Source organism: Sphaerodactylus townsendi, linkage group LG01 (genome assembly GCF_021028975.2).
Source record: "Sphaerodactylus townsendi isolate TG3544 linkage group LG01, MPM_Stown_v2.3, whole genome shotgun sequence".
NCBI lineage: Eukaryota > Metazoa > Chordata > Lepidosauria > Squamata > Sphaerodactylidae > Sphaerodactylus > Sphaerodactylus townsendi.
The window spans coordinates 76,526,526-76,551,302 of record NC_059425.1 but is presented as its reverse complement, the minus strand read 5'-3'; the positions used below and the strand labels follow the sequence as shown (position 1 = coordinate 76,551,302).

The following is a 24,777-nucleotide window of genomic DNA, read 5'->3' as shown; positions in this document are numbered from 1 at the left end:
AAAACCCCTCCTTTTGCTGTCAAACATTTTACTTACTTGTGTGCTCTGAAAGTGTATATAGGTTCAACATCAAGGGAAGCACTCCTGAGCAAAAATAAAAACAGAACAGCATGTTCAAAGATGTACACAACATGAACCACTGATAAATCTGATAAAAATCTGATAAAGCTTTTCAAAGGGAACCTTCAAGTTACCTTAACCTTTTGAAACTGTCCTGTATTTCTACCTGTCTACTATGTATGTATTAGTCCTTAGCAACTCCACTCCAATCTCTTTCAAGACACTTCCTTGTTATGCATGGGTAATTAAATAACTATTCCTCATTTTTCTGTGCACCCTTCTGGTGATTTTGATTGTTACCCTATTGAAAAGATGCACTTCCAAGTAATCATTAAAGAACAGTCACACAATGTCTGTGGAGATATCAACAGCCAAATGCTCTGTTGTGTAATAAGAAAATGAGCGTGGCTCTTTAAGAAACTGATTAACAGAATACAATTCAAAGGCTAACTGCAATAAAATCTACCAGGTTTAAATTTTAAAAAAAATTCACAAGACTAATTGCTCTTCCCTATAGGCTATGCAGAGTGATTATACTAAACACAGTCCTATTGCTCCTTATCTATTTGCTTTAATATAAGTGGATATAATCATTTGACTTTAGTTTACAAAGCTGCAAACATCTAAATTAGAATCAGTTTTTCACCTAATGTGCATCATGGATAAGACACAGTACTGTAAAATTCTGCATTTTTTGTTCTTAAACCAGTAAAATGAATTCTATGTATGATTTTTAAAAGTCAGTTATGGACACATTTCAATTTTCCCCAATAATTTCCCTTTTCCCTTCAGACAGTGAAAGGGAAGGACGGGAATTTTCCTTGCAGCTTCAGGATTTCTAGAAAATGTAGATGTCCAGAATCAATTACAGGAAAAAGTATGATTTAGATTTCTAAACTATTTCCTACTCCTGCATATCTCACAAACCTCCAACTTGGGTAAATCCCTATTAATGATTTCAACAGGGCTAACTCAAAAACAATCCCTCGGGTGTGTGTGTGTGTGTGTGTGTGTGTGTGTGTGTGTGTGTGTGTGTGTGAGTGTGTGACCAATCTATATATATAAAAAGCAAACAGTGACTTTGTTAGTCACTCCCTAATGCCGAAACGGCTGGATCCGCCCCCAAATTTTCACATGACGTTCCTCCCTGTTGGGGGCAGGTAATCGGACCTTCAAATCACCAAAAGTCCATACCTGAGTCAGGTAAAATGTCTTGTTCCTGGCGCACCAGGCCATGAAGCTGTTTGTGTTACCCTTAGAATGTTTGTGCTGTCTGTCTGTCTGTGGCCTGAGGGCTTAGAATGTTCACGCAGATGGGCAGAGATGAGCAGTTAAAACAGTAAATAGGTAACACTGTTAGGTAATACGACTGGAAGTGAAACACATACACACTTTGCCGTGTGAGACACCAGGTGGGGTTCTCCCCCCTCACACGCAGGTAACTTTCACTCTCTGTGCCTCACCCACTGCTACCACATAACACACATACTTTCATACACATCCAGCTCATCCTCACACACCTCACTCTGCCCTCCCTCACATCCAACCACCACTTACCCACTTCCTCACCCATAATCGCCACAGCTCTCTTTTACTAAAAGCAAGCTGGAGTTTGCCTTTTTCTTCTAAGAAAATCCACAGGGTGGGGGTGAACCAACACTACTGCCTCCGCTTCTTTTGCACATGGCCCTTTAAAAACCCAGGGAGCTGGCCTCGATTTGAGCGCCTCACCACCCTGCCTCTGCTGCCTGACTGGGATAGCCTCCTTGCCCCAGTTCTGCCTTACCCAAGCCAGGACTGTGTATGTCAACCAGCCTCATGGACAGCGGTATTCGCACTCTGAACAGTTCCGTTGTGGAATGGAAAGGGTTACCTTATACCAAAAAAAAAAAAAATACACCGCCATATAACAATGTGAATTGAAAAAGGAAAGAGGGATTCCATTTGACCACCCCAAAAGGCTATGCTGCAGATCATTGGACCTGCATGGACATCTGTGTGGGTTGCGGACTGTGATGAGAAGGACAACTGCCACAGCAACGCGTGGTTGGGCCCCGCTAGTTGCTTGATAAATTTAAAAAAATATTGTCAGGAGTTTATTTTGTTTTCCCTGTAAACTGATTGAAGTGTAGTGGATAACATCCCCTCACAAGATTTACCTTCTGTAAATTGCCCATTGTACTATATGCAGATGGAAAAATCTCCAAACAGAATGAAGGGAAAGAGAAATGCACACATTTATGTATGCATATATTTTTATTTCTGTATATATTTATCTTTATGAAAGAGATTTATTGTAAAAGAGAGGAGTAAATTATACACACACATATGTATGCAGAGGTGGGATTCAGCCGGTTCCAGACAGTTCGGTAGAACCGGTTGTTAAAATTTTCTCAGTTCGCAGAACCGGTTGTTAATGATTAACTCCATAAGGGACAAGGGGGCAATCTCTGTCTCTGGGTGCAACAAAACTCATCAAGTGGGGGATGCAAAATCATCCCCAGGGGCCCCCTGCCCTCCATGGCACCCCCCTGCCCTCCATGGCACCCCCCAATCCCACCCCACCCTGCGGTGCCCACCCCCACCCCTCACACACTTACTTTCGTTTCAGAACGAGATAGGAATTTGCAGACGATCCCTAACGTAAGTCTCTTTCCGCCTGGCTGTCTCTCTTCAGCCTCCATCCCTCCCCCGCCCACAGCTAGCCTGAGCAAAGCAGAGGGGAGAAGCAGCTGGCTGCCAGGGGAGAGGAGTCCAGGTACACAGGGTTAGAGGAGAGGCAGGCAGAGGGGCAGGCTGGAAACTGCTGAAGGGTAAGCAGAGCAGCGCCAGAGGACCTACCCCAGAGGAGGAGGTGGAGGAGGATGGGCACGGTGGCCTCTGAGTCCAAGCAGCACCTAGAAGGAAGCACCCCACCCACCCACATCGGGGCTGGGGCTCTGCTTGCTGCTCATGCACAGCCAGGCAGGGCAGGCTTGGATCCCATAGGGCACACGCAGCGAGCTGGTGTGTGTGTGTGGGGGGGGGGGGGAGGTTAGGGTTAAGTTTTACTTATAGCCTTAAGTAAGCCTTTCCCTCTCCTCAGCCTTTTCCCCCACTCATCCTTAGTTCCAAAGATGCTGCAGTCACAGAAGTCCTTTTCTGACTTTCTATGCATTGCAACCTCCAGTTTACTTTCAGTTTGTGAATTTGTCCTCTCCAGATTTTCAAAGGTAGGGCAAAACCTGGAACAGATCACAGATCTGGCACATCAGGTCTTCCATTTGGGAGCAACAATGCAGGGAAATCCGTGTTCCAGGATTTCAAACAACCTGTTTGGGGAAGTGGGCGCAGAAGGCCGGAGTGGGGAACATTTTTCTTTTCTCCCAGATTTTTGCAAAGCAACACTCTTACGTTTTAATAAAAGCCATCACTTGTTGGAAGTTCTGGAAGGAGATCTCAGTGCACACACACCCTTTCCTTTTAATGTTAATAAATTAAAGGGAGGTAACCAGAGTTCTAAAACGATCTCAGAAGTCTCATTCTAAAAGTGTATTGAAGACTGGAGTTGCTAATCTGCAGATGGGTGGAATTACTACTGTATTATGCTAAAGCAAGACATTTCTTTATTTTAAAAGTTTGGGGAAGGACACCATTTTATTTCTACTGGGGGGGGGGGGGGGGAAGTTTCTGCATAGCATGCCCAGATGCTGATTCAAAACAAAGGATACAAATATAATACATTGAGGGTACATTATTTATTATTACGCACTACTGTTTATATTCTAATATTTACCTTTAGCCCTATGTGGAAGTTTAATTTTGTTGGCCATGCTTCTTGTTCTCTTTAAAATGAGTTTATTTAAAAATATAATTAAACTTCATATCTTAAATAAACTTAAATATAATTAAACTTCATATCTAATCATTAATTATGAATATGAAGGAAGTTATGGGATTAGCACAAGGGCAGTTTCTCTTTCCTGTTCATGGAATTATAAATAGATTGGTTGTTGTGGTTTTCCAGGCTGTTTGGCCGTGAGTCTGGTAGATCTTGTTCTAAACGCTTTCACCTGCATCTGCAGCCTGGCATCTTCAGGAGGTGTTATCTGGCAACACACTTCTCTATGGGATACGTCTCGAAGATGCCAGCTGTAGATGCACGCCAAAACTTTAGGAACAGGATCTATCAGGACCACAGTCACACAGTTCAGAAAACCCTACAGCAACCAGTTGAATCGGGCCATGAAAGGGGTCTTCGACAATTTAGCTGAAGTTGCTTTGCAAATGACTGCCAGTGAACTTGAGCTTTGCTATTTGTGCACAATAGAAAGACATCTATATAAACAATATGTTCTTCCCTAGCATGACCATAACAGAGTCTATTTTCCCTAAGGCTTCGGTACAAGAGTCCCCATCTTAAATAGAAGAGCAGAGAACTATGTGTTGTAGAAGAGATTTATTTTTCTCCTGTTACCATCCTCTGTTACCCGTTGCTGTTACGAGGTACAGTTTGGGAAATGTTTTGCTGGGGTGGGCTTGTAACAGACCTGTACCCAGCATTCCTGCACACTTGAATATTATAGCACAAGGAGCAGCCAAATGCAGGCTGCATTACCTTTGTATTAAAAAACAGGGTCCACCTTTGACGGCCATAGTTGAGAAGGAATTATTCTTGTTACAGTGATAAGACCAAAATGTATTAAGTTTAGACTTTTAATGAATTTAAGTGATGGATGTTTTTAGTTCATCTGTGTTTTTAAATAGTATTTAATGTGATGATTTTATTGTTTATTATACACTGAAACTTCCCGGAGCCTGGTATCGAAGGGTGGCATGTAAACTGTATTGCTCGCAAATAAATGCATTAAATAAAGTATGAGCTGGAATTCGCGAGGGCATTACTACCAAGGAAAGCTACGATATGAGTGAAGTGCGGTTAGGATCTGGGGAGACCCAAAGTGTGAATTCCCCACTTCTGATATGGAAACTGGACCTCAGAGCACTGTCAGAAGGGGAGAATACCTGGTAAAGCTACTTTGGGTATCCCAGATCCCAACTTAAAGCTTTCCACACTGTATATCACCGCTATAAAGCTCTTTGAAAAAAATTTAGTAAGTTTTGGCTATCTTCGGCGTTTAAATGTTTCTGCTTTGTTCCCTTGATTGTATGCCACCAAACAAGGAATTAGCCCTGATAGTCGGAATCAGCATGACGGACCACAAAGAATCGTGTTTTCACGCAGTAATGTGTGGCGATGAGGTATGCCTTGAAGAGTATCAGTTGATGGGCAGAGTTAAGGTAGAACTAGGAAAAGGAAGTTCAGAGCCTGGGACTGGAGAAAGTTAAGACTAAGAGCATTGTCAGTATTAGGAAATTCAATGTGTGCAACTACTATGTGAAAAACATGACTTGAGAGATTTGTCCCCTGTCCTCCCTCCCTCCCTGTGCTCTGGGCTGTGTTTCCAATGTTGGGGGAGGCAATTGGGGGGTGTTGGATATAATTCCATAAAACGCATTATTCAATGGCAGTGCAATAAAACATTTTGAAAGCATTTTGAAAAATGTTGTCAACAAATTTTATTTCTTCTGTTATTGTGGCACGGCCCCATTGCTGTGTTCAGATTTGTGAGTTGGGGCATGTTCTATAATGTGATTGTGACTTTGATATGACCTGGGGCAAAAAAAATCATTGTTTTGTCATGGTGGGAGAGGGCAGCCACCGATTAATGGGTGGGTGAGGGACGCCAAAACTCAGAATTTTTGTCCCCGGGCTCCATTTTCCTAGATCGAGGAATTGGGAACCTGCTTGACTCTCCAGGATGTTCAGAGAACTACAATTCCCTATCAGCCTCTGTCAGCATGGCCAATTGGTGACCATGCTGCTGGTAGGGGGGCTGATGGGAATTTGTAGTTCCTGAACATCTGGAGAGCCGCAGGTTCCCTACCCCTGCCCTAGATACATCTCTGTTAAAAGAAAATATGACCTTCTACTTTCAGTTTTGTAGAGGCTAAGTTCTGCCTCATGAGGGAGGGCACTTTTGAAGCTTGGAAAACTGGTGAAAGTACCAACAACAGTACTGGAGGGGAGGTACAGAAAAAAATCCAGAGGCGGAGTGAGGGGGGAACTGCACCTGGGGCGCGCAGACCCTGCGCCCCTGCCGCAGCACTGCCCACCCTGCTCTGGAATGCCCCGCCCCCAGAACGCCCAGGCCACGCCCCCACCGTGTCACTCCCCTCCTGGTCCCGTTGGCCCCACCACCATCGGAACCTGTTGTTAAAATTTTTGAATCCCACCACTGTATGTATGCATATATAAGTGTGGGTATATATACTTTCTTCTTCCTTTACAATAAACCTTTTTATAAATAATATATATATACATATGTATATACACATATTTTAAAAGGTAGCTGCCTCACTCACATTCTCCAAAGAAAAAATTCTTTACAATGTCTTCATTGTACCAGTCGAAGAACTGAGAGGGAAAGTGTTGCCCCACCCACTAGAGGAAATGCACAAGCACAGTCATCTCCTAGTGGTGCTGCAAGTGCCAAAAATCCCTTTTAGCTTAGCTTTGAATATCTGCACAGTTCAACTTCCTGTTAGTTTGATACAGACGCCATAGAGAACAACAACATTTCTCCAGTAGGAGATTAATCACATCTGTTTCTTGTTATGAAATAAACAGCCTACAGGTTTCACTTCAATGTACCAAAAATGACCTTACTTTTTTGCTGGAGAAGTTTTTTGTAGATTCCACATTTTTAATGTGTGGTCCTCTGATGCTGTAATTAACACTGGTTCAATAGGATGGAAAGCTAGACCTCTTACTCCATCAAAATGGCTTCTTAAGGTAAACTTGGGGTTCCAAGTCTTCCTCAATGCATCTTTATTATTTGCGATCTGTTTTAACAAAAGCAAAAACCTATAACCTTTGGGAAGAGTAGGGGGAAAATATCAATCAAAACCTTTATATAAACTACAGTAGGACTGTCTGTGGGAAGAAGGTACAATGGAGATGAAATACCCCCCACAGCTGGATGTTATTTCTTTTTCCATTACAGCAACACAAGTACCAGTTGTACACCCCAGACTCCTTCTCTGTAATAGTGAAGTCTACACAACAGCATGAGATGTGAATTCAACACAACATATAACCATGGAATAGTTTGCAGGTCCCAGATATGGCTTCTAACTTATTCTTTCCATTGGCTTCAGTCTCTAATAAAAGTTCCCTTGGCTCTGAAGGCTTAAACTTGCCCTTACTCTTTCTGCAACATTGCCTACATATGCTAGTTTCTGAAAATGCCAGTTGTCAGCACTGCAATCTTCTTATCACCCACATCCTTTCAAGGATGCTTATTTGTGCTCCCCCCTCTTCCCACCTTCCCTTTATTCCATTTGCACAGAAGGTGGTTTCCTTAAATATCTATATGGTTGTTGGATTCTTTTCTCTTCTGTAAACAATCTCCGCCGTGGTTCCTGTCAAAAGGCTTCAGCTATTTACACAGTTAGTATCCAGCTATAAATCCCCTCGCGACGGCGAGCAATGATCAGTCATTAGACTGATCCAGTATTACAAAAACATCTACAGCTCATTTCAGACTAATAAATTTTGCATAATTAAAATAACTGCATCAAGTGTTATTCTACATGCACTCAACAGCATGCCACATCTAATAAGGCGGTGTCCAATAGTGCAGGGACCAACCAGCACAGCACACGGAACCACTTAAGAATTTATGGAGACAGTATTTATAAGAAAGAAATGGTATGAATCAGAGGCGTTCCTCCCATTGGGCAAGTGGGCAGTTGCCCTGGGCGCCGCCTTGTGGGGGGGGGGGCGCAAAAACTGCAGGTTCGTTTGTGGGATTTTCAGTGTTTTTCCGTTTTGGCCTGCAGAGGGTGCAGTTTGTAGGCTAGCAGCACCAAAATTCCAGGGAATTTTCAGGAGACTGTCCTGATGATATTACCCAGGTTTGGTGAGGTTTGGTTCAGGGAGTACTCCCAAAGGGAGTACCCCCATCCCCCATTGTTTCCAATGGGAGCTAATAGGAGATGGGGGGTACACCTTTGAGGGTCCATAACTTTGGACTCCCTGAACCAAACTTCACCGAACCTGGGTGGTATCATCAGTAGGGTCTCACGAAGATACTCTGAAATTTTGGTGCTGCTATCTTAATAATTGCACCCCTGACAGCAGGCACCCCTGACAGTAGGCATTTCCCCAGATTTTCCTTTTAAATCCACCCCCTTCCTGCCAATGCGTGTTTTCTTTCTTTCTTTTATTCTCTCAATGCCTAATAAAGGTTATTATTATTATTATTAAATCCACCCCCTTCGGCATGGATTTAAAAGGAGAATCTGAGGTCCCCAGTTTAAATAACATTGAGAGGTGATATACTGTTTTCAGGGGGTGGGGAGATAATCCACCCCAAAACAGCATCACTTTTCCAATGTTGTTTTAAGCTTCGGACCCCAATCTCTCCCTTTAAGGTGGATTCTAAAAGGAGAATCTGGGCTCCCCTAAGGTTTTAAAATCACCATTGAAGAATTATGCTGTTTAGGGGTGTGGATTCCAGCATCACTTGGTTTAATCTACAGGGACCCTCAGATTCTCCTTTTAAAATCCACCTTAAAGGGAGAATCTGGGAGTCCCCAGTTTAAATAACGATGAAAAGTGATGCTATTTCCCACCCCAGATTGAGGGGACTGAGATACATTTCCTAAATCGAAATGTTTTCATAGCAGCAATAAAACATGTTGAAAGCATTTTGAAAATGTTTTCAAAAATATTTCTGCTGTGTTCAGATTTGTGAGTTGGGGGATGTTCTATAATGTGATGGTGACTTTGGAACGACCTGGTGGAAAAAATCCTTGTTTGGTCATGGTGGGGGAGGGTGGCTGCCCATGGGGGGGCATCAAACTCAGGTTCTGCCCAGGGCTCCAGTTTGCCTAGGTATGCCACTGGTATGAATGCAAGAATACTCTTATAAAGTAATTTATTCTTCTTAGCAGAATGCGTACCTAAGTGTATTTTCTATTAACTTCTCCTTTCACAGCCAGGTGAAGGAGAAACAACAAAGTTCAAAAAGACATGAAGACAAAGAACATAAGGATGTCTTAGATGATCCACAGCCTTTGTTCTTGCCTTCTTGACAATCTTGTCATCAGATCACAATTATTCCCAACAAGCATACTGCTTCACACAATGCATAATTACCATGTGGAACTGGTTGCCTTAGATGAAGTAAGGGCCACCCCTCAAATGACTTTAAAAGGTGGCTTAGAAAAATTCTTGGTGGCTAGATACATCAGTATCTGGGATCTTCATTTCTGGAAGCATGTTGCCTCTGAATGCCACCAGTACAAAGAAACTCTGGTGTCCTCTGTGGGCTTTCTGAACCATTTGGTCAACCACAGGAAGTGGAGACCTTTTCTGCATACTCATATCATTCCTGATGTTCTTAGCAGTCAATTCACACACATTAGAATTGGCTTGGGCACAGTTCTTGAGAATGTCAGCTTTCCCTATGCATTTCCACAGTTGTGAAGTCAGTTTATTTTCTTCTGAACATGCCTTCAATAATGAGGATTTTCAAAGAAGGATATAGCCATCACTGGTGCTATTTTAGCACTCCCCTTATTTTTTTAAATGGCCCCCAAAAACTGACATAGAAGTATATTGTTATATTAATAATTCAAACAGGTTCTCTGAATTCCCAGTTTTTATTTTAAAAAATGTAAATATCTAGACTCTTCCTTTGCAGAGGTATAAGAGCCAAGGAATATATCTGTACAAAGGGCTTACTATTTTATGAAAATGAATTGAGATTGAGAGAATCTTCTTAAACTATCATTTCAACACTGTGTCAGTATATCAGCCTTCTCTGGACTGGGGGCGGGGGGAGTGGAGGGAGAAGAGATGGTGACAGTCCAATCATTGAAAAGTTGCCTAGAGATAGGGAAAATCCCATAAGGAAAAGTGCAGAATGCTGGACCATGTGGATCTGATCTCTCAGGACTTTTCATATGTATGGACAAGGGACTGAAGTCAAGAGAAAATGACTTCCCTGATACCTTATGGTGACTCTAAGGTTCTTCTACCTTTCCTATTTATTGCAACAGACTGAACCCCTTAACCATACTGCATGTATAGAAAGACTGTGTACAATTCTGCCCTCTCACCAAGTGAAGAGGGGAACGGACATCAAAGCATGGAAGACATATCTTGTATAAGCAGCATCTATAAACAATTTGATAACATTGCTTCTCACTAGTTTTTGATGACAAGACATACAATTCTTAAAAACCGAGAAGAGAAGAGCACACAGTGAACAAAAACTTACATCGTATGTCAGTGAATCTGCCTCATTAGCTACTGTAAGACCTGCCAATTCTCCAAGACCAAGTTCACTTTCAAGAGCCTCATCTGCTCCCATAATGAAAGATTTTCCAGATGAAGGAGGGAATGTTAAAGCTTCCACTGAAAGAGAAAATATAAATACTCCAGTCCCCAAAGCTATGTAGTAGATTGTTGGTTGCATAACATTTCTGGGAAGTTAAGTTTAGTAACCACAAAAGATTTATGAATACAAGAACAGATACTTGTCAAAAATAGACTTTTAAAATACATATGCTTAGAAACCTTCAACACAATTGGATACAAAAGAGGCAACAGTGTAGAACTAACTGTCCAAATATTAGAGTAGAAAATTTTAGGGCTATTACATTCTAGGGGAAAAGATCTTGAAAAATAAGGGTCACACACAAAAAGCAAAAACAGACATTCTTGTGTTAACAGAGTTCAAAACATAACAGGTTGAACCAAATAGGGGACAACTGTGGAAGCAATTTCTTCCCTGCTGTTTTATTCCCTCAGAATATACCTACACCCACTGTAAAACGTCTACTGAGGATTAGAGGTAAAACTGGGAAGCAATGATATCTGGAATTTCAGGCTGCAGCAAAAAAGAAAAGTGAACAGAATTCCGCCCTCCCTGCAACAGAGAAAGCTCTATGAACAAATAGCTTTGCCAGAGGGAAGGAGAAAGATTTTTTAAATGGGGATATTCTTAAATTCCCTCTCCCTTTATACCTTTGATTAAAAAGAAATAAATTTAATTCTTTCTTTTCACACTGCTTGCTCGTACAATTTTGAGAACAGCAATTTTGGTGGGAAATAACCCAAGTGAAAAAGTTAAATGGCCTCTCATTCCCATTTAAACACATCAAACATCCATGTTAATACGTAATCCAGATATACAATAGCAAGTTCCACTCAAAAATAAAGACACTGGACTGTATCCAATCTTTGTTTTCCGCAGGTAGGAGGTCGCTTCACCAAATGGAGAGGAATTGGCAATTCTAACTGATTCTCTCCTCCCCTCGCAGACCCTCACACACATCTCATGCCATTCAAGGGGGGGGGGGGTCCCCTGAAACCCAGAGAAAGCATTTGGGAGTGGGTACAGTGGGTTGAAATGGGAGAAATTTCTGTTGTGAACAGAGCTCTGCTTGTAGCTCATTAGATATAACTCATTTATTAAATGTTGTGAACATCAAAATAATGTGATGGACCCATCTGAAAGTCCAGTTAACACAGCGATACAGTAGAAAAGCTATCATCTAGCAGTTCAGTTAAACAACTATGGAATGGAAGAAAGTGTTCCAATGAAGGAAGAAAGAAAGCAAATCCAAAGTGTTGCTAAGTAACTTTTTGTCTTTCAAAAACCATCTTTAAATATGTGGGTTATTGAATTTGTGTTCAGTGCTTCTTATATCAACTCTTCAGCACACAGCTGCTTTCATCAGATAAATACAAAGGAGCAGGATATTTTATATATTTAGACATACATATTAAAATATTAAAAATATATTTAGACATACAGGACATAAACCAGGGAATGCCAGCACCAGTTCATAATTAACCCCATGGAATCATCTGTGCAGCCTGGAAGGATACTACCAGGAACTGCTCAAGTAGAGGCATGATTTATGTGGGGCACATATGTGAGGTTGTACTGAAAGCCATTATGATCACCAAAGCCATGTTGGGGGGGGTGGGGGGATGTGGGGATGCTGATTTACAAGAGTGTTGCCTTGCACTGCATATTAATGGCCCAATGACCTGGAACACTCCTGAGGAGCTTGTATGGGAATCAACGTCAAATACAAACTGCCTCTTAAGGCAAAAGGGTAAATTATTCTAGGAAGAAGAGGAAGAGTTTGGATTTATACAGTTTTTCTCAACTGTAAGGTGTCTCCACTTACTTTGTAAGCTAACAAATGCCTTCCTTTCCTATCCCCACAGCAGACACCTTGTGAAATAGATGGGGCTGAGAGTTCTAAGAGAACTGTGACTAGCCCAAGGTCACCCAGAGGGCTTCATCCAGAGGAGCAGGGAAACTGGTTCTCCAGATTAGTCCACCACTCTTAATCACTTCACCATGCTGGGATTCCCATTTTTTTTCTTTTAAACAGCTGAGGCCTAATCTTTCTTCCTGCACATCTAGTACTTACCTTCATCTGTTCTGTTGATCTCATGTTCAATAAGTCGTGAAGTACTTGGTCTAGTGGGTGGTACAACTGATGGTTGTAATGAGGGCAGATCATCAACATCTCTCAAATTAGCAAGCATATCTTGCAGTTTTGACCTGTTGGGCCCTGGCCAAAACAAAAACGAGCAAAGGTTTATGTAAACTTTATTAATGGTAAAGCTATCTGTTATTACACACATTATTCTGACAACTATCAATGGATGCTATCTTTAGCAAACACGTGAAATCTCAAATAAAATGAATGGGCCCTTGTGACCAGCAGTAAGATGTTTGAAAAAGGAAGTGATGGATGCAACTTAAATTCTGCACGCACATTTCATGGACTTGCATGACAACGTAAAATACACCCAATGGACAGCAAACAATTTAAAAAATGGGTTTTTTTACTTTTCCAAAAATTGCAAATGCATTACATTTTTGTGCATAAGTTTTGAAACTTTCACAAAATTAATCATTTGTGTGATTGTTTTAGCTTGGTTGTGCCACAGTCTAAAGAACATGACAATTACTTTAGAACAAAACCAAAAGCAAAACAAATCAAGCAAGAGTCACTGTTTTGTTCTTCCTGAAGCTACATGTGGTGAAGACCCATGCCCTTCTCAACACTTACCCGCATTTTGCTCCATCATTTTCCCACATCCCTGTTTTGATTGTTTTATATAGGACTGAGGCTGAAACATATCTTCGGTAGTTTTTCCTGTTGTAAGTTTAATTAAGAATGGGAAAATGTCTTACCCACAGTCCATAACTGTTTGTCCTAGTCTAGTAAATAACACAGCTATTTCTAAAGTGTATTCTAATATGGCTGTACTTCACACACTTTACTTTTCACTACAGCCTTGCAAAATCACAGAAATTTCCTCAAGTCAGAAAAACTGTTTTACCCAAACCCTGCCAAAACGACAATTCTAAATCACATTAATCAATATTAATTAATTAATATTGTTTCAAGTAAGCTACGCAGGAATTTGCAAGACTGTATCACTGCCTGAAAAAACACATAAAATTGTATAGGCATGTGCATTCATCACTGATTAGACTCAAAGTATAGTGGCTTTATAGCACAACATTCAGGTTTCCACTCTGGAGTTCCATTCTTAACCTCATCTAGTAAAGCGAACTCATCAGTTTTAAATTCCTCTAGATTACATGGAATTAATATCTCTTCAAAAAGTACCTGTTCTGAACATATGAAGGATGCCAATAAGGGTAAAAATTTACTTGACTGTTAGTATTCATAGGACCAATAGTAACTGTTCACAAAACAGTGCTTGGTGAAGTGGAGAGGGAGAACAAATTCTAATCAACTGCTCTTATTGAAATATTTAGGTCTCTAGTCCAAAAAGCTGTGCTAAGATTGTAAAAAAGCAATCTACTAATTCAGAAAACAGTGGCCAACAGGTGATCAAAGAACTGAGGCTCACAGCTCCAAAGTTCTTTGCCTTAGACCCAAAAAAGTTAATGTTCTAATTCTGTAATAGAGGCAAGTTGTTTTCTGTGCTGTAGCAGCCAATCGTTTGTTAAGTGTCCTACCTTAATTAGCATTACAGTGTTCCTACAGAACCATGTCTTCTCCTTGGTGAGTAACTAGCTGTGCAAAACTAATACAGTCCACCATTTAAATATTGCAACCTGTCTGAAGTGACACATCCCCATTTTGCAGTGCTTGTCAAGGAGGGGAGTCAGGTTTATAATTGAACTCTGATGAGCTACACAGTGTACGATGAGTGAGTGTTGTTTAGTGTGGCAGGGCTCCAAGTTGTGCAGTCCCACTGTATGCTCCAGGACTCTTACATTCCAGTCCAAAGTGCCACAAATTGCTGCTGCCTGTGCCACTTGCTGTATACATTCATACATTCATATTCGTTGCAAGTTATAAAGTGAAGCCCCAAACTTGAGAAGCCATGTTGAGGGATATGTGCAAGAAGGGTGAGCTGTCATCATTGTCCAAAGTGGACAAGCAGGAATTAAATAAATGATTTTTTTTTATCACTACTGTTAACAGCAGCTGAAGAAACAAGGATGAATGTACTTTCTCGTGGGCTCAAACCAGTCCTTTTAATATCCTTTCCAAAGCTGGTGAGACTAGGCTGGGACCAACAGTAAGTATCTTCAAGCAATATGCAGTGGAGCCTATAAGACAGACTAGGCTACAGCTGATCTGGCAAACAGGCAGAAGCTGCAGCATTTTAAAAACTGGAGCAAGGACCTGCGGACAACTGCAGGTCCCAAGTGCAGTTCCAGAAAAATGGGCTATACCCCAATTATTGTTCTGAAGGGAAACTGGGTGAAGCATTCTGGAAGAATGAAAAGTAGTTACCCTTCTTCTGAAGATTACGTTATGATTGCTAGGGGGTGGAGGAAGGGACTTTTTAGATCTCCTGTCCAAAGGACCATAGGAGATACTGTTCTCAATACTGCTAGATAATGTGAAGATCATGTTTTAACAGATTGTTAAGGAAATAATGGCTGAGAAATAAATTCCACTGTCTATAATGGCTTCTTCTATTGAGTACCTTTCAATATTCATGACAATATATTTTTTTCATTGTTCCACATGGATAGTGATCCAATTGCAGAATGAGGTTCAATTAAGCAATACTATAAGCTTTATAAATTTACACTACAGTATAACTTGTTATAGATATAGCCTCTGAAATATGTTAAAAGATAATTGTATACCCTATCTTCATAGGGGGGAGCTTACATTGGTTATCAGCTTAGCAAACACATAGTGATAGTTCTTAAAAATTAAGCAAATCCCTTCACAAATGTCAATTATTTCTCTTTTGTTTATGTCTCTTGATCAAGGAACACCTACAAATATTCTCACAATACTGTTACTGTGTTTGAATGATAGCACCTGAAATTTCCATATTAAATACCAAAATAGCTTGCATTACATATTTAAGAGAACAGCTTTCAAATAATAAATTTATATTTTAAGAGATGTAACACAGAAAAAAGGTATGAGACACAGGGCTAGAAAGTAAGCTTCAAATACTGAGCCAGGTGTTTCCCTGGCATCAAAATTGAACTTCATATAATAAACTGTTGATTGAGATGAGCGGACTGATTTTACTAGTAGGCCTGATAGGATTAATTTTCCATTTCGAGCCCTGCATTCAAATTATGAGGACAGCATGGTTTGCATGTATCAAACATTAAATACACTCAGGGGTAGAAATTAATTTATCAACTTCCACTACTGGTTAAAAATATGTCCAGACCAAAGATCATTTTTCACCGTTTTTATACACTGGTTTATTTTCTTCATGGGGCTATTTTTTTTATAGGTTATCAGTACACACATGCTTACTTCCCCCAAAATTACGGGCTTGCTTTTTGCTTAAAACACACTACTATGTGTGCACAGAGAGCTGTACATGTTTCCAACTTTTCCTATGAGCCCCAAAGAGAGAGAGAGAGAGAGAGAGAGAGAGAGAGAGAGAGAGAGAGAGAGAAGAAGAAGAAGAAGAAGAAGAAGAAGAAGAAGAAGAAGAAGAAGAAGAAGAAGAAGAAGAAGAAGAAGAAGAAGAAGAAGAAGAAGAAGAAGAAAGAGAAGGGTCATCAGATATCTCCAGCAGAATTTACAAAGTTTGTGACATCATGTAACCCTACTTACTTTGTTTAGGGGGAATCGTCTTATAGCTCAAGCAAAACCTTCAGCTGGTTTGGACATACTTTAGCAAGAAGTGTATTTTTTCCTGGATTTCCAAATATGTCTGTTAACTGCTGTAATAAATTTTTTTCCTCCCACTTTATCCAACTGGATAAAAGCAGTGCCCCTTCAGCTAATCCACTATGTATTTTGAATATTATTAATTTCCACCCCTTTAAAATTGGTGAACAACAGGAAAGCAGTCAGGAGCAGCAAAGTAAAAGAGTAAGTAGTTTGAGGAAAACATTGAAAGACAGATAATATTGGCGAAGTGAGAGAGGCAGGATTTATGGTCTTAAGGTGCAATGTTTTCCACTTACTCTTCACCCCCTTTTTCCCCTTGCGCTCCTTTTTGTATTGTTCCTTCAGTTTGGTTATTACTCCCTGGTCCACATTCCAGGCTTCAGGCATGAGACACTGGTCTTCCTTTTCTAGACAAAGTAAAACAAATGAAACATCCTCTTTATGTCATTTTATTTTGTTTTGGAATTGAAAGAGGCAGCAGCAACTGACACACACATTTTTATGCCAACAACTTAAGAGTACTGCAGTTGAGACTACCTTTCTATCTCATTTGTTCAGAATCTTTAAGAAAATAATTATGCAGAGCTGCAGTTCTGAACAGTTATAAATACTGCCGCAATTCAGGTCTGAGTAGAAAGTATTTCTTCCTCGGTTAATTTAATTTTGAATTATTTGAAGTCTATTATATTTTAGTCCTCCTTTTGTGCCATTTAAGCATTTGAACAGACACTTCGCTTTGACTGGATTTCTTTTATATTGGGCAAGAGAGCTCAAAATGACTACAACCTCAATAAGAAGCTGGGTCTGTTGCTGTATCAGAAGGCAACAGAAACAGCAATTCCAGATATTTCTCTTGCACAAGTACATTTTGACTGTGATGCCCAAGAATTGAAAGACATAATGAAAACAGTTCAAATTATGACAATACAAGCTTTGGCTATAAACAGTGTAGGGCCCACAACTGCATTTCCAGTTTACTTATGTGTAAAGATGACTGGTCCCAATAAATACTACCTTTTAACATGTTATCTATTTGACAAATCCAAATGGTTACTGTGACATCCAATTCCACAAATACATTTTACACACATAATGTGTGGATGCAAACACTACATCCAAAGGGAGCTTCTCTTGTTTACTATAGATCCAGAACAAAATTTGAGTGAGCCCAGTACCACCTACTTGTACCTGACAAAAGGGACCTATGACTCTCAGGAAATTATATTCTTAGAACTATTTTCCAAGTGCACCTTAGGAAGATTTTTAATAGTCTACAGTCTGCTTATCTATGATTGCCTCTATTATAACGATAATGGGAGTGTGTTCTGCTTACCACACTATAGAAAGGTGCAGGGGTTGGCACTCCATGCCTGGATGATGGGTTTCACATTCGGATTACTAAGCACTGCTACCACCTCTTCTAGAGTCCTGTAGAATGGCATCCCTCCCCCTCTCTACACCCTGGGAGATCATGGAGCTTCCTTAGAAGCAAAAAGGTTTCAGTATAGCTCCCTTTCATCTCTGGTTATATTACAGGTGTAGAAGAACTCCGTACGAAGGCTGACTTCTTTTAAAAGGAACTTCTCTAAAAACCTAGCCTCTCAGTTTCTTTAAAGAAGTCTCTATTTATTGTATGAGCCAAGCTTTGCTCTATTAATCCATACGCACAAGATCAGACATTTTCTTCCTTCCATCACTACAATCCCATGCACACTTACCTAGGAGTAAGCACCCCTGAGTTCAGTGGGGCTCAATAGTAAAGAAGCATATTACTGGACTGTCAAGAGTTCATGAACCACAAAACCATGTTCTCAAGCTGAATGGTGCCAAATGAATGATCCACAGAAAAATAAATGGAGCTGCAGACGCAAGACACCATAAAATGTTCAACAAGATGGAGGTGACAAATCCAAAGGATCAAGAGAGCAGTAGAGCAAATGGTGATCATCGGGGAATATACAGAGTTAGAGTGAAATAATCTTACAGAACATATCTTCCCTGACCTGCCCCCTCCTGCTGCAGGTCCCCTGTACTCCTCAAAAACTGGCTCTTGAGGGGGAAGATTAGAGAGCTCTATAGAATAGCCTTAGGTCCAACATGGAAATCAGAAATGATAGGGGAGAACTGATGACAATCTCTCACCCTTTGGACAAGAACAGTCCAGTTCTCAAAAAGGGGGCTTTGAGGGAATAGGTGCAGAATTTATGCTAACTCAGGATGAAACAGAAAGGCCAACCAGAACTGCAACGAAAGCTGCAAGGGAAAATGGCCAAGCAGAATAAACAAAAAGTGTCACCTAGACAAGCAAGGGGTTAAAAAGAAGTGCTTCAAAGGAACAGGTAGCACTAAATACATTAGGAAACTATTGCAGAGGAACATTAAATGAATGCAGTAAAACACATGCGCATGTAAAAGGACTATAAGTTCCAGCAAACAGGCACGACAGACACTTAAGAAACAGGCATTAAAGACAAAGGATCAATTTAAATTTAATTTTAAATCTTCTACAATTGGCCCCTCTGGAGGAGACTGAGGACCAACTTAAAATATCTAGTGATTATAAACTGGTCCAGATGAAGGGGGAAAATAAAGTGAGCACCCCAACATATATCCTGTTGATTGGCTTCAGAACTTTAGCAAATTCCATCGATCAGACTGTTCTACCAGTCTCTAATTTGCTTCACCACTCACAAAGTTTCACTTCCTCACTTGAAGATGAGAAGATAGTATTAAAGCATATAGTCCATCTCAAATCCAATCTCTTTTATGAATATCAAAAAGCATGTTGGCCTGTCTCAGAACATCAGTTGTGCAATGAAAGAATTGGAAAACCTATGACTGAATTGTTTCCTTTCTGACAACCAACATGTACAAAGTTACAAAAGATGGATAACCTACAACATTTTAGTACTGGCTAGGTCCCATACAGATGCTACGACACTGTATGGTTAAAATGCTACAACTGTTCATTGTTTTTTTTTAAATAACACTTTTCACATTATGCTTTTATAATATTCTAAAATAAAGCAAACTTTTGTCCTATAGAAGCCTATGCTCTTCAACTAATACGCCTTTCTTCCATACAGAAAATTAATACAAAAGAAAAAAGGCCTGGGAGATTTCTCTGTCTGCCAAACCACAGAAGTGTTTTCTGAAGGCTATTACAATCTCAGTAGAAGTGACAACAGTTTTTAATGAGAGTGTTTGAGCTCCCTTACCCCAGTCAGTACCATCTCCTGAACTTCTGGATTCTGCATCTCCTTCATCAGAGGTAGCCAAGAAATCAAACTCCTTCAAGGCTTCTTCGGTATCTCTGTCTTCACTGCTATCAGACAGCACCCTTTTCCTGACAATCTATGAGGAACAAAAAATTAAAAGATAAAAATATTGTGTTATTTTTAACACAGTACACAACACACACATAAAATGCAAGCAAGAAAAATGGAGACTGGAAAGATGTATGCATCACTCCTTGGTTTAAATCTCCCTGAAAATATTGATTGATGTATTGTGTTTATAACTCGCTTTAACTATAGTCTAAGCTTTAACTATAGTCTAAGCACTGAAATGGCTGAGAATGAGATGTAATCTGGGAGGTTCCCAGTTCAAATTTTACTTTCACTACAGGCTTACTAGGTAGCTTTAGGCAACCGAATTTCTCTCAGTATCAACTTCCATTTGCAATATGGAAGATGGTAACACTGGTCTACCTGCAAGATTCAATTATTACTGTTTTGAACACTACAATGCCATAAACTTACTAAATATTATTAAATTAAGGTTATAGAACAAAATCCAGATTTTGCTAGAGTGGCTTGCAAATGACAGCTCTACAATAAATACCTTTCATGTTTTTCTAAACATACATATATCACATACACAGTCATATATACATTTTGTCATATCAAAAAATTAAGGATTCCTTCAGTTTTTTCACTATTACTTATTAGAGGACTCAGCCCACCGTTGAAGTATCCATGATTGCGCTCTCTCTTCCATCAATATCATCATCATCATCTTCATCACTGAATTCAGCAGCAGCATTTTCAAGGAATTTAAAAGTCTCTAGCAGTGAGGCAGAGTCAGTCAAATCCGGTTTCCTAGATAAAAAATAAAAACAGCAACGCCATTTATTTTGACTCTGCTTGCTTCTGTTCATTTTTACAAAGTCCAGGATAATTCAAAGTAAAATAAATCAAAAACACAATTATTAAACTTCATATTCACAATGCAGAGATGCAAAAACAGTAACCAAGGGACACATTACCTTTTCTATTCACTGTGCTTTAGTTTTCACCAAACTGATTACAAAAATCAGTCATGTATTATTATTATTATTATTATTATTATTATTATTATTATTATTATTATTATTATTATTATTATTATTATTATTATTATTATTATTATTAATTGGAAATTAAAAAATAGAAATAGATGGATTTTCTTCTTTTCCCATACATAATATCTTCTCAGGTGAGACAAAACTAAGCCATGATGTAGATGCTGGTCAGAACTTTACTGGACATCATCACTTACCTAATGAAGTTCACGTCTGGGATTAGGAAAACAAAGTAGTACACAGGTACAACATTCATAGTAAGATTTATAAACACTAGACAATACTTTGCTGGTCCTGCATTCCAGTGCTTTCAGTCTTCAGTGTGCACAGAATTTACACTTCTCCCAAATAACTTTCTGTTTGATCAAAAATTACCAGGGAACATCAACCCACACAGCAAAGAGAGACTGAGCAAGTCATATGACTTCTACATTGCATGCTCAACACTATTTTCTACAGTACAGAAATGGATATTGAAAACTAAGCAGATGAGCCAGTTGTTGCTACAAGAGGAAGCAAACAAAATGAAAGCAGAACCATTTATGAGAGGTTACTGGCATCGCTCCTTTGAGTCAGGGTCATTCTGGGCAATCTCAATGGAACCTTGTAAATTTTACTGCCACTCCTGATAATAAGCAATTTTTTTTCCTGATGAACATTGCAATAGGATGTTTAAAAGAACCAGATATATGCATGTACAATTAGTATACTATTTTCCTTAACCAACTAACACCATGTTATTGAAAGGGCTTACATTACGGTCCTGTTCATACATATGTGAAAGGATTTTCATGTGGTACAAGATTGTGATCCATTCCTTTGTCTTCCAATTTTGCAAGCCTCCCCACCCCCATCGGTGAATTAGGAACAACATTTACACACAGATTTTTGCACACAAAACCATACACACACACAATCCTGATGCACATGATCTTTGCTTCCTCATGCTGAGGGGTAAAGATCACACAGAACAACCTTATACATGTTACACAGAGTTTATTATAATTTTAGACCTTTAAATCCCACTGTCTCAGTCCATTCTGTTTCTCAATGTGACTTACAATGAAAAAAAATACAGTTTTTTTTATCAGGATCAAAGAAATAGTTGCATTCGAAATTTGTCTGCTACTAGGTTTGCCAACATTCAGGTTGTACTTGAAGATCTCCAGCTATTACAGTTGATCTCCAGAAGACCAAGATCAGTTCCCCTGGAGAAAATGGCCGTTCTGGAAGTTTATGGCATCATACCCTACTGCAGTCCCTCCTCAACCCCACAGTCCCCAGGCTCTATCCCCAAGATCTCCAAGTATTTCCCAAGCCAAGAGCTGACAACCCAATCTGTTACCCATCATGAATGTCCTTTACAAGCTGAGTATGCATGAAGAGAGGGCATGAAGATAGCAATCACTTAATAAAGACCAAGAAATTCCTCCAATATACATAATTTACAAGTAACAGTCATTATCATGTACATTAGTTCATTTCTCAACTGTATTGAATGGGGACAAATAATTTATGTTGAAATGACTCATTACAAAACCAGTCAGGTTACATTATGCTCCTTTTTAAAGCACAAATTGTTTTAATTTGCAATAAAGTGAAGCCAAAACAGGAGGAGGAGCGATCTGACACTATCCCCATGAAAATCATTCTACTACGTTGAGGAGGGGGACTTTTAACAGAAGGAGAGTGTTCCCAGTTTGGCTGTCCTCCTGGCATCTATTCAGAGTGGAGGCGAAGAGTTCTGCCCTCACTTTGAATTGTGATATTATCATACACCCAAATCTGATGGCCACATTATGGTATCACAAAGTCAAGCAAGGAAAGGGCAAATTATTCTCCTTTTGTATTGGCAATATGATATTATCTTCATGACATGATCCCTAAATAGGCAGGATACCCCCTGGAAAAAAACCAGGTATGAAAAAATGGTACCAAAACAGTAACCAAAAGGGATTGCAAGAATAAACACATAGCACCAAAAAAAAAAAGAGAAAGGCAAAAGGGGATTTCTGGACTCCCCACTCCCCATCACTTTTTGAACCTAAGTGTTTGCTAGAGAATATTGATGTAAACCTAATTTCAAATGCAAGTTAAAAAAAACCCACAGTGAGTTATCAAAACAGATTTTAAAATGAAGTTTCTACAACTGTTAAGGCCTTTTTGAATAATTTTACCAATTCACATGAATCATAAACTTTAAGGATTACTTGAAATCCAATTTGTTAACAGTCTCAATTATTATTTGATTAAAATAAATGTTACAGTATGTCAAAATGTGATATTTAAAAAGTCATTTAACAAAATTTCCTATTTCACAAAAAAATTATTGTCTAAACCATCTTTTTCATATTGCCTTCATCAAGACATACACAGACAGATTACAGCAATGATGTCATCAGTATTTAACACAGGCCTGCTCCAATGAAAATCTGATTATTAAAGAATTTAATATTCATAAGGTATGCCAGATGTCAAACAATGCAGCCTCAAAGAATTTATTCCAATTTGCAAAGAGAAAAGTAACATTGAAATAAAGAAGCTGGGGTTAAATTAAAAAACAGTTGGTATACTAAGCAAGGCTATACCACACTGATGAGGCAGTTTTCATTTATTTTCCTTCTGCCAATGACATTTAATATTAAAGATCATCCTTACATAACATTCACAGCAAGCACTGGAAAGTCTAGATGTTAATAAAAGGTTAATTTTTAGTGTCCCCTGCTGAGTTCATTCATGCTGAATGGCGGTACTTATCTTTTGTAAAACCTGTGTGCTGATCTGAAGAACATTTCTTTCACTAAACATTATAAAACATGTGTGAATAGGATTATATTTGCAAAATATCAAAATAACGTTTCCATTCATGGGCTTGAAATCTTCCAGGATGCATCCTAAGTCCACATGATGCTCTCCACTGCAAAAGTTTTCACTGGGATCTGTATATTAGCAAATATATTGGCTTGTGTAAAACAGATCTTGGGAAGAACAAATAACTCTTCCTTAAGGAAATATTATGCCATCTTTAAATCACCATGGGGAATCGTAAGCACTTTGCTCTTTTAAGATAAATGGTTTCCTTTCAGTGTTCTTGCACTTGCTGATTTATAGCCATTCTGATAGTTTAAAACAGCTCACTCTCATCAGTAGTGCTGTCCCAGGGCATGGGGAAAAAGAATTTCACAAAAGTTGTGTCCACAAATGCAGAATTCTTCAAACGAACAATTCTTCACCCCACAAACTCTGATTTATAATGGACCATTAGAATTTTTACCTCGGATAGTTGTACTTTATTACTATGCTGTGTATTTTGGAGGGCACTAACAATCCTATCACATTCTACAAGACAGTACCACATCTTAACAAAACAGACAAGTCACAGATATAACTATGGTCCAATGACTACATATCATCGTGTGCTTCTTAAAAAACAAAAGCACCCATCATTAATAGCTTCTTTATTCCTGGTATTTCTTACAAAGTTTGGGGGAAAAAACAAAACAAGCTCACTCCAAATATTGCACACTGGTATACATTACAACTTCCAAAACTTTTACTTAATATAGAGCACATTACTTTTAAAAGCACAATTTAAAACACATTGTCAGCAATACTTGCCCAATCATCACTTTTTCTTTAATCTCAGCTTCTGTGCCATTCACCACTGATCCTTGGTTTCTGTCATTTTCCCCAGCTGGACCATCACCTGAGAGGCCCAGCAAAGTTCGTACCCGTTTTGATTTCACATCTAGTATTGTGTCAGTATATCCCACCTCCTGCAGATATCTGTATGAAGAGAAACCATGCCAGTTACTCAGAAGCTGCCAACGAAGATGCTGAAATGGATTGCTCCAGTCCTCCCAAAACTGATGTACAGTATTAAGTGCTAAGAAGAATGGGGCTGTGTGATGATGCAGTAGGCTTCAAAACCATCTTGTACCAGCTGCAGAGGAGACCATGGCTTTGCAGTGCCAGTCTCTACAGTCCCCAAGAAAAGCAGAGCTCTGCTGTCAGTTTACAAACAGTACAGTATTCATTATACGTGCCAAAAGGGAAAACAATTCTCCAGAAATTCTCAGTTGCAACAACATTCTTTTATAATCCATGCAATTCTTACCAAGACCAGTGCAACTCATGTTCCAAAAACA

General features: G+C 39.4%; 1 protein-coding gene across 3 annotated transcripts in view; it reads right to left on the bottom strand.

Annotated features, from left to right (window-relative positions):
* Nucleotides 1–24,777, bottom strand: part of STRN (striatin) — a 64,631-nt gene that overhangs the window by 15,380 nt on the left and 24,474 nt on the right. The window contains exons 5-13 of one of the 3 annotated variants that reach the window (XM_048484430.1): nt 24,248–24,415; nt 20,252–20,387; nt 19,506–19,641; nt 16,584–16,694; nt 13,213–13,299; nt 12,565–12,708; nt 10,392–10,528; nt 6,770–6,945; nt 37–84 (exon numbers count right to left, since the gene is read on the bottom strand). In XM_048484430.1, coding sequence (XP_048340387.1) covers nt 37–84; nt 6,770–6,945; nt 10,392–10,528; nt 12,565–12,708; nt 13,213–13,299; nt 16,584–16,694; nt 19,506–19,641; nt 20,252–20,387; nt 24,248–24,415 — 1,143 coding nt within the window. The remainder of the gene's footprint in view (nt 1–36; nt 85–6,769; nt 6,946–10,391; nt 10,529–12,564; nt 12,709–13,212; nt 13,300–16,583; nt 16,695–19,505; nt 19,642–20,251; nt 20,388–24,247; nt 24,416–24,777) is intronic. The other 2 variants (XM_048484440.1, XM_048484447.1) reach the window with 2 other exon arrangements.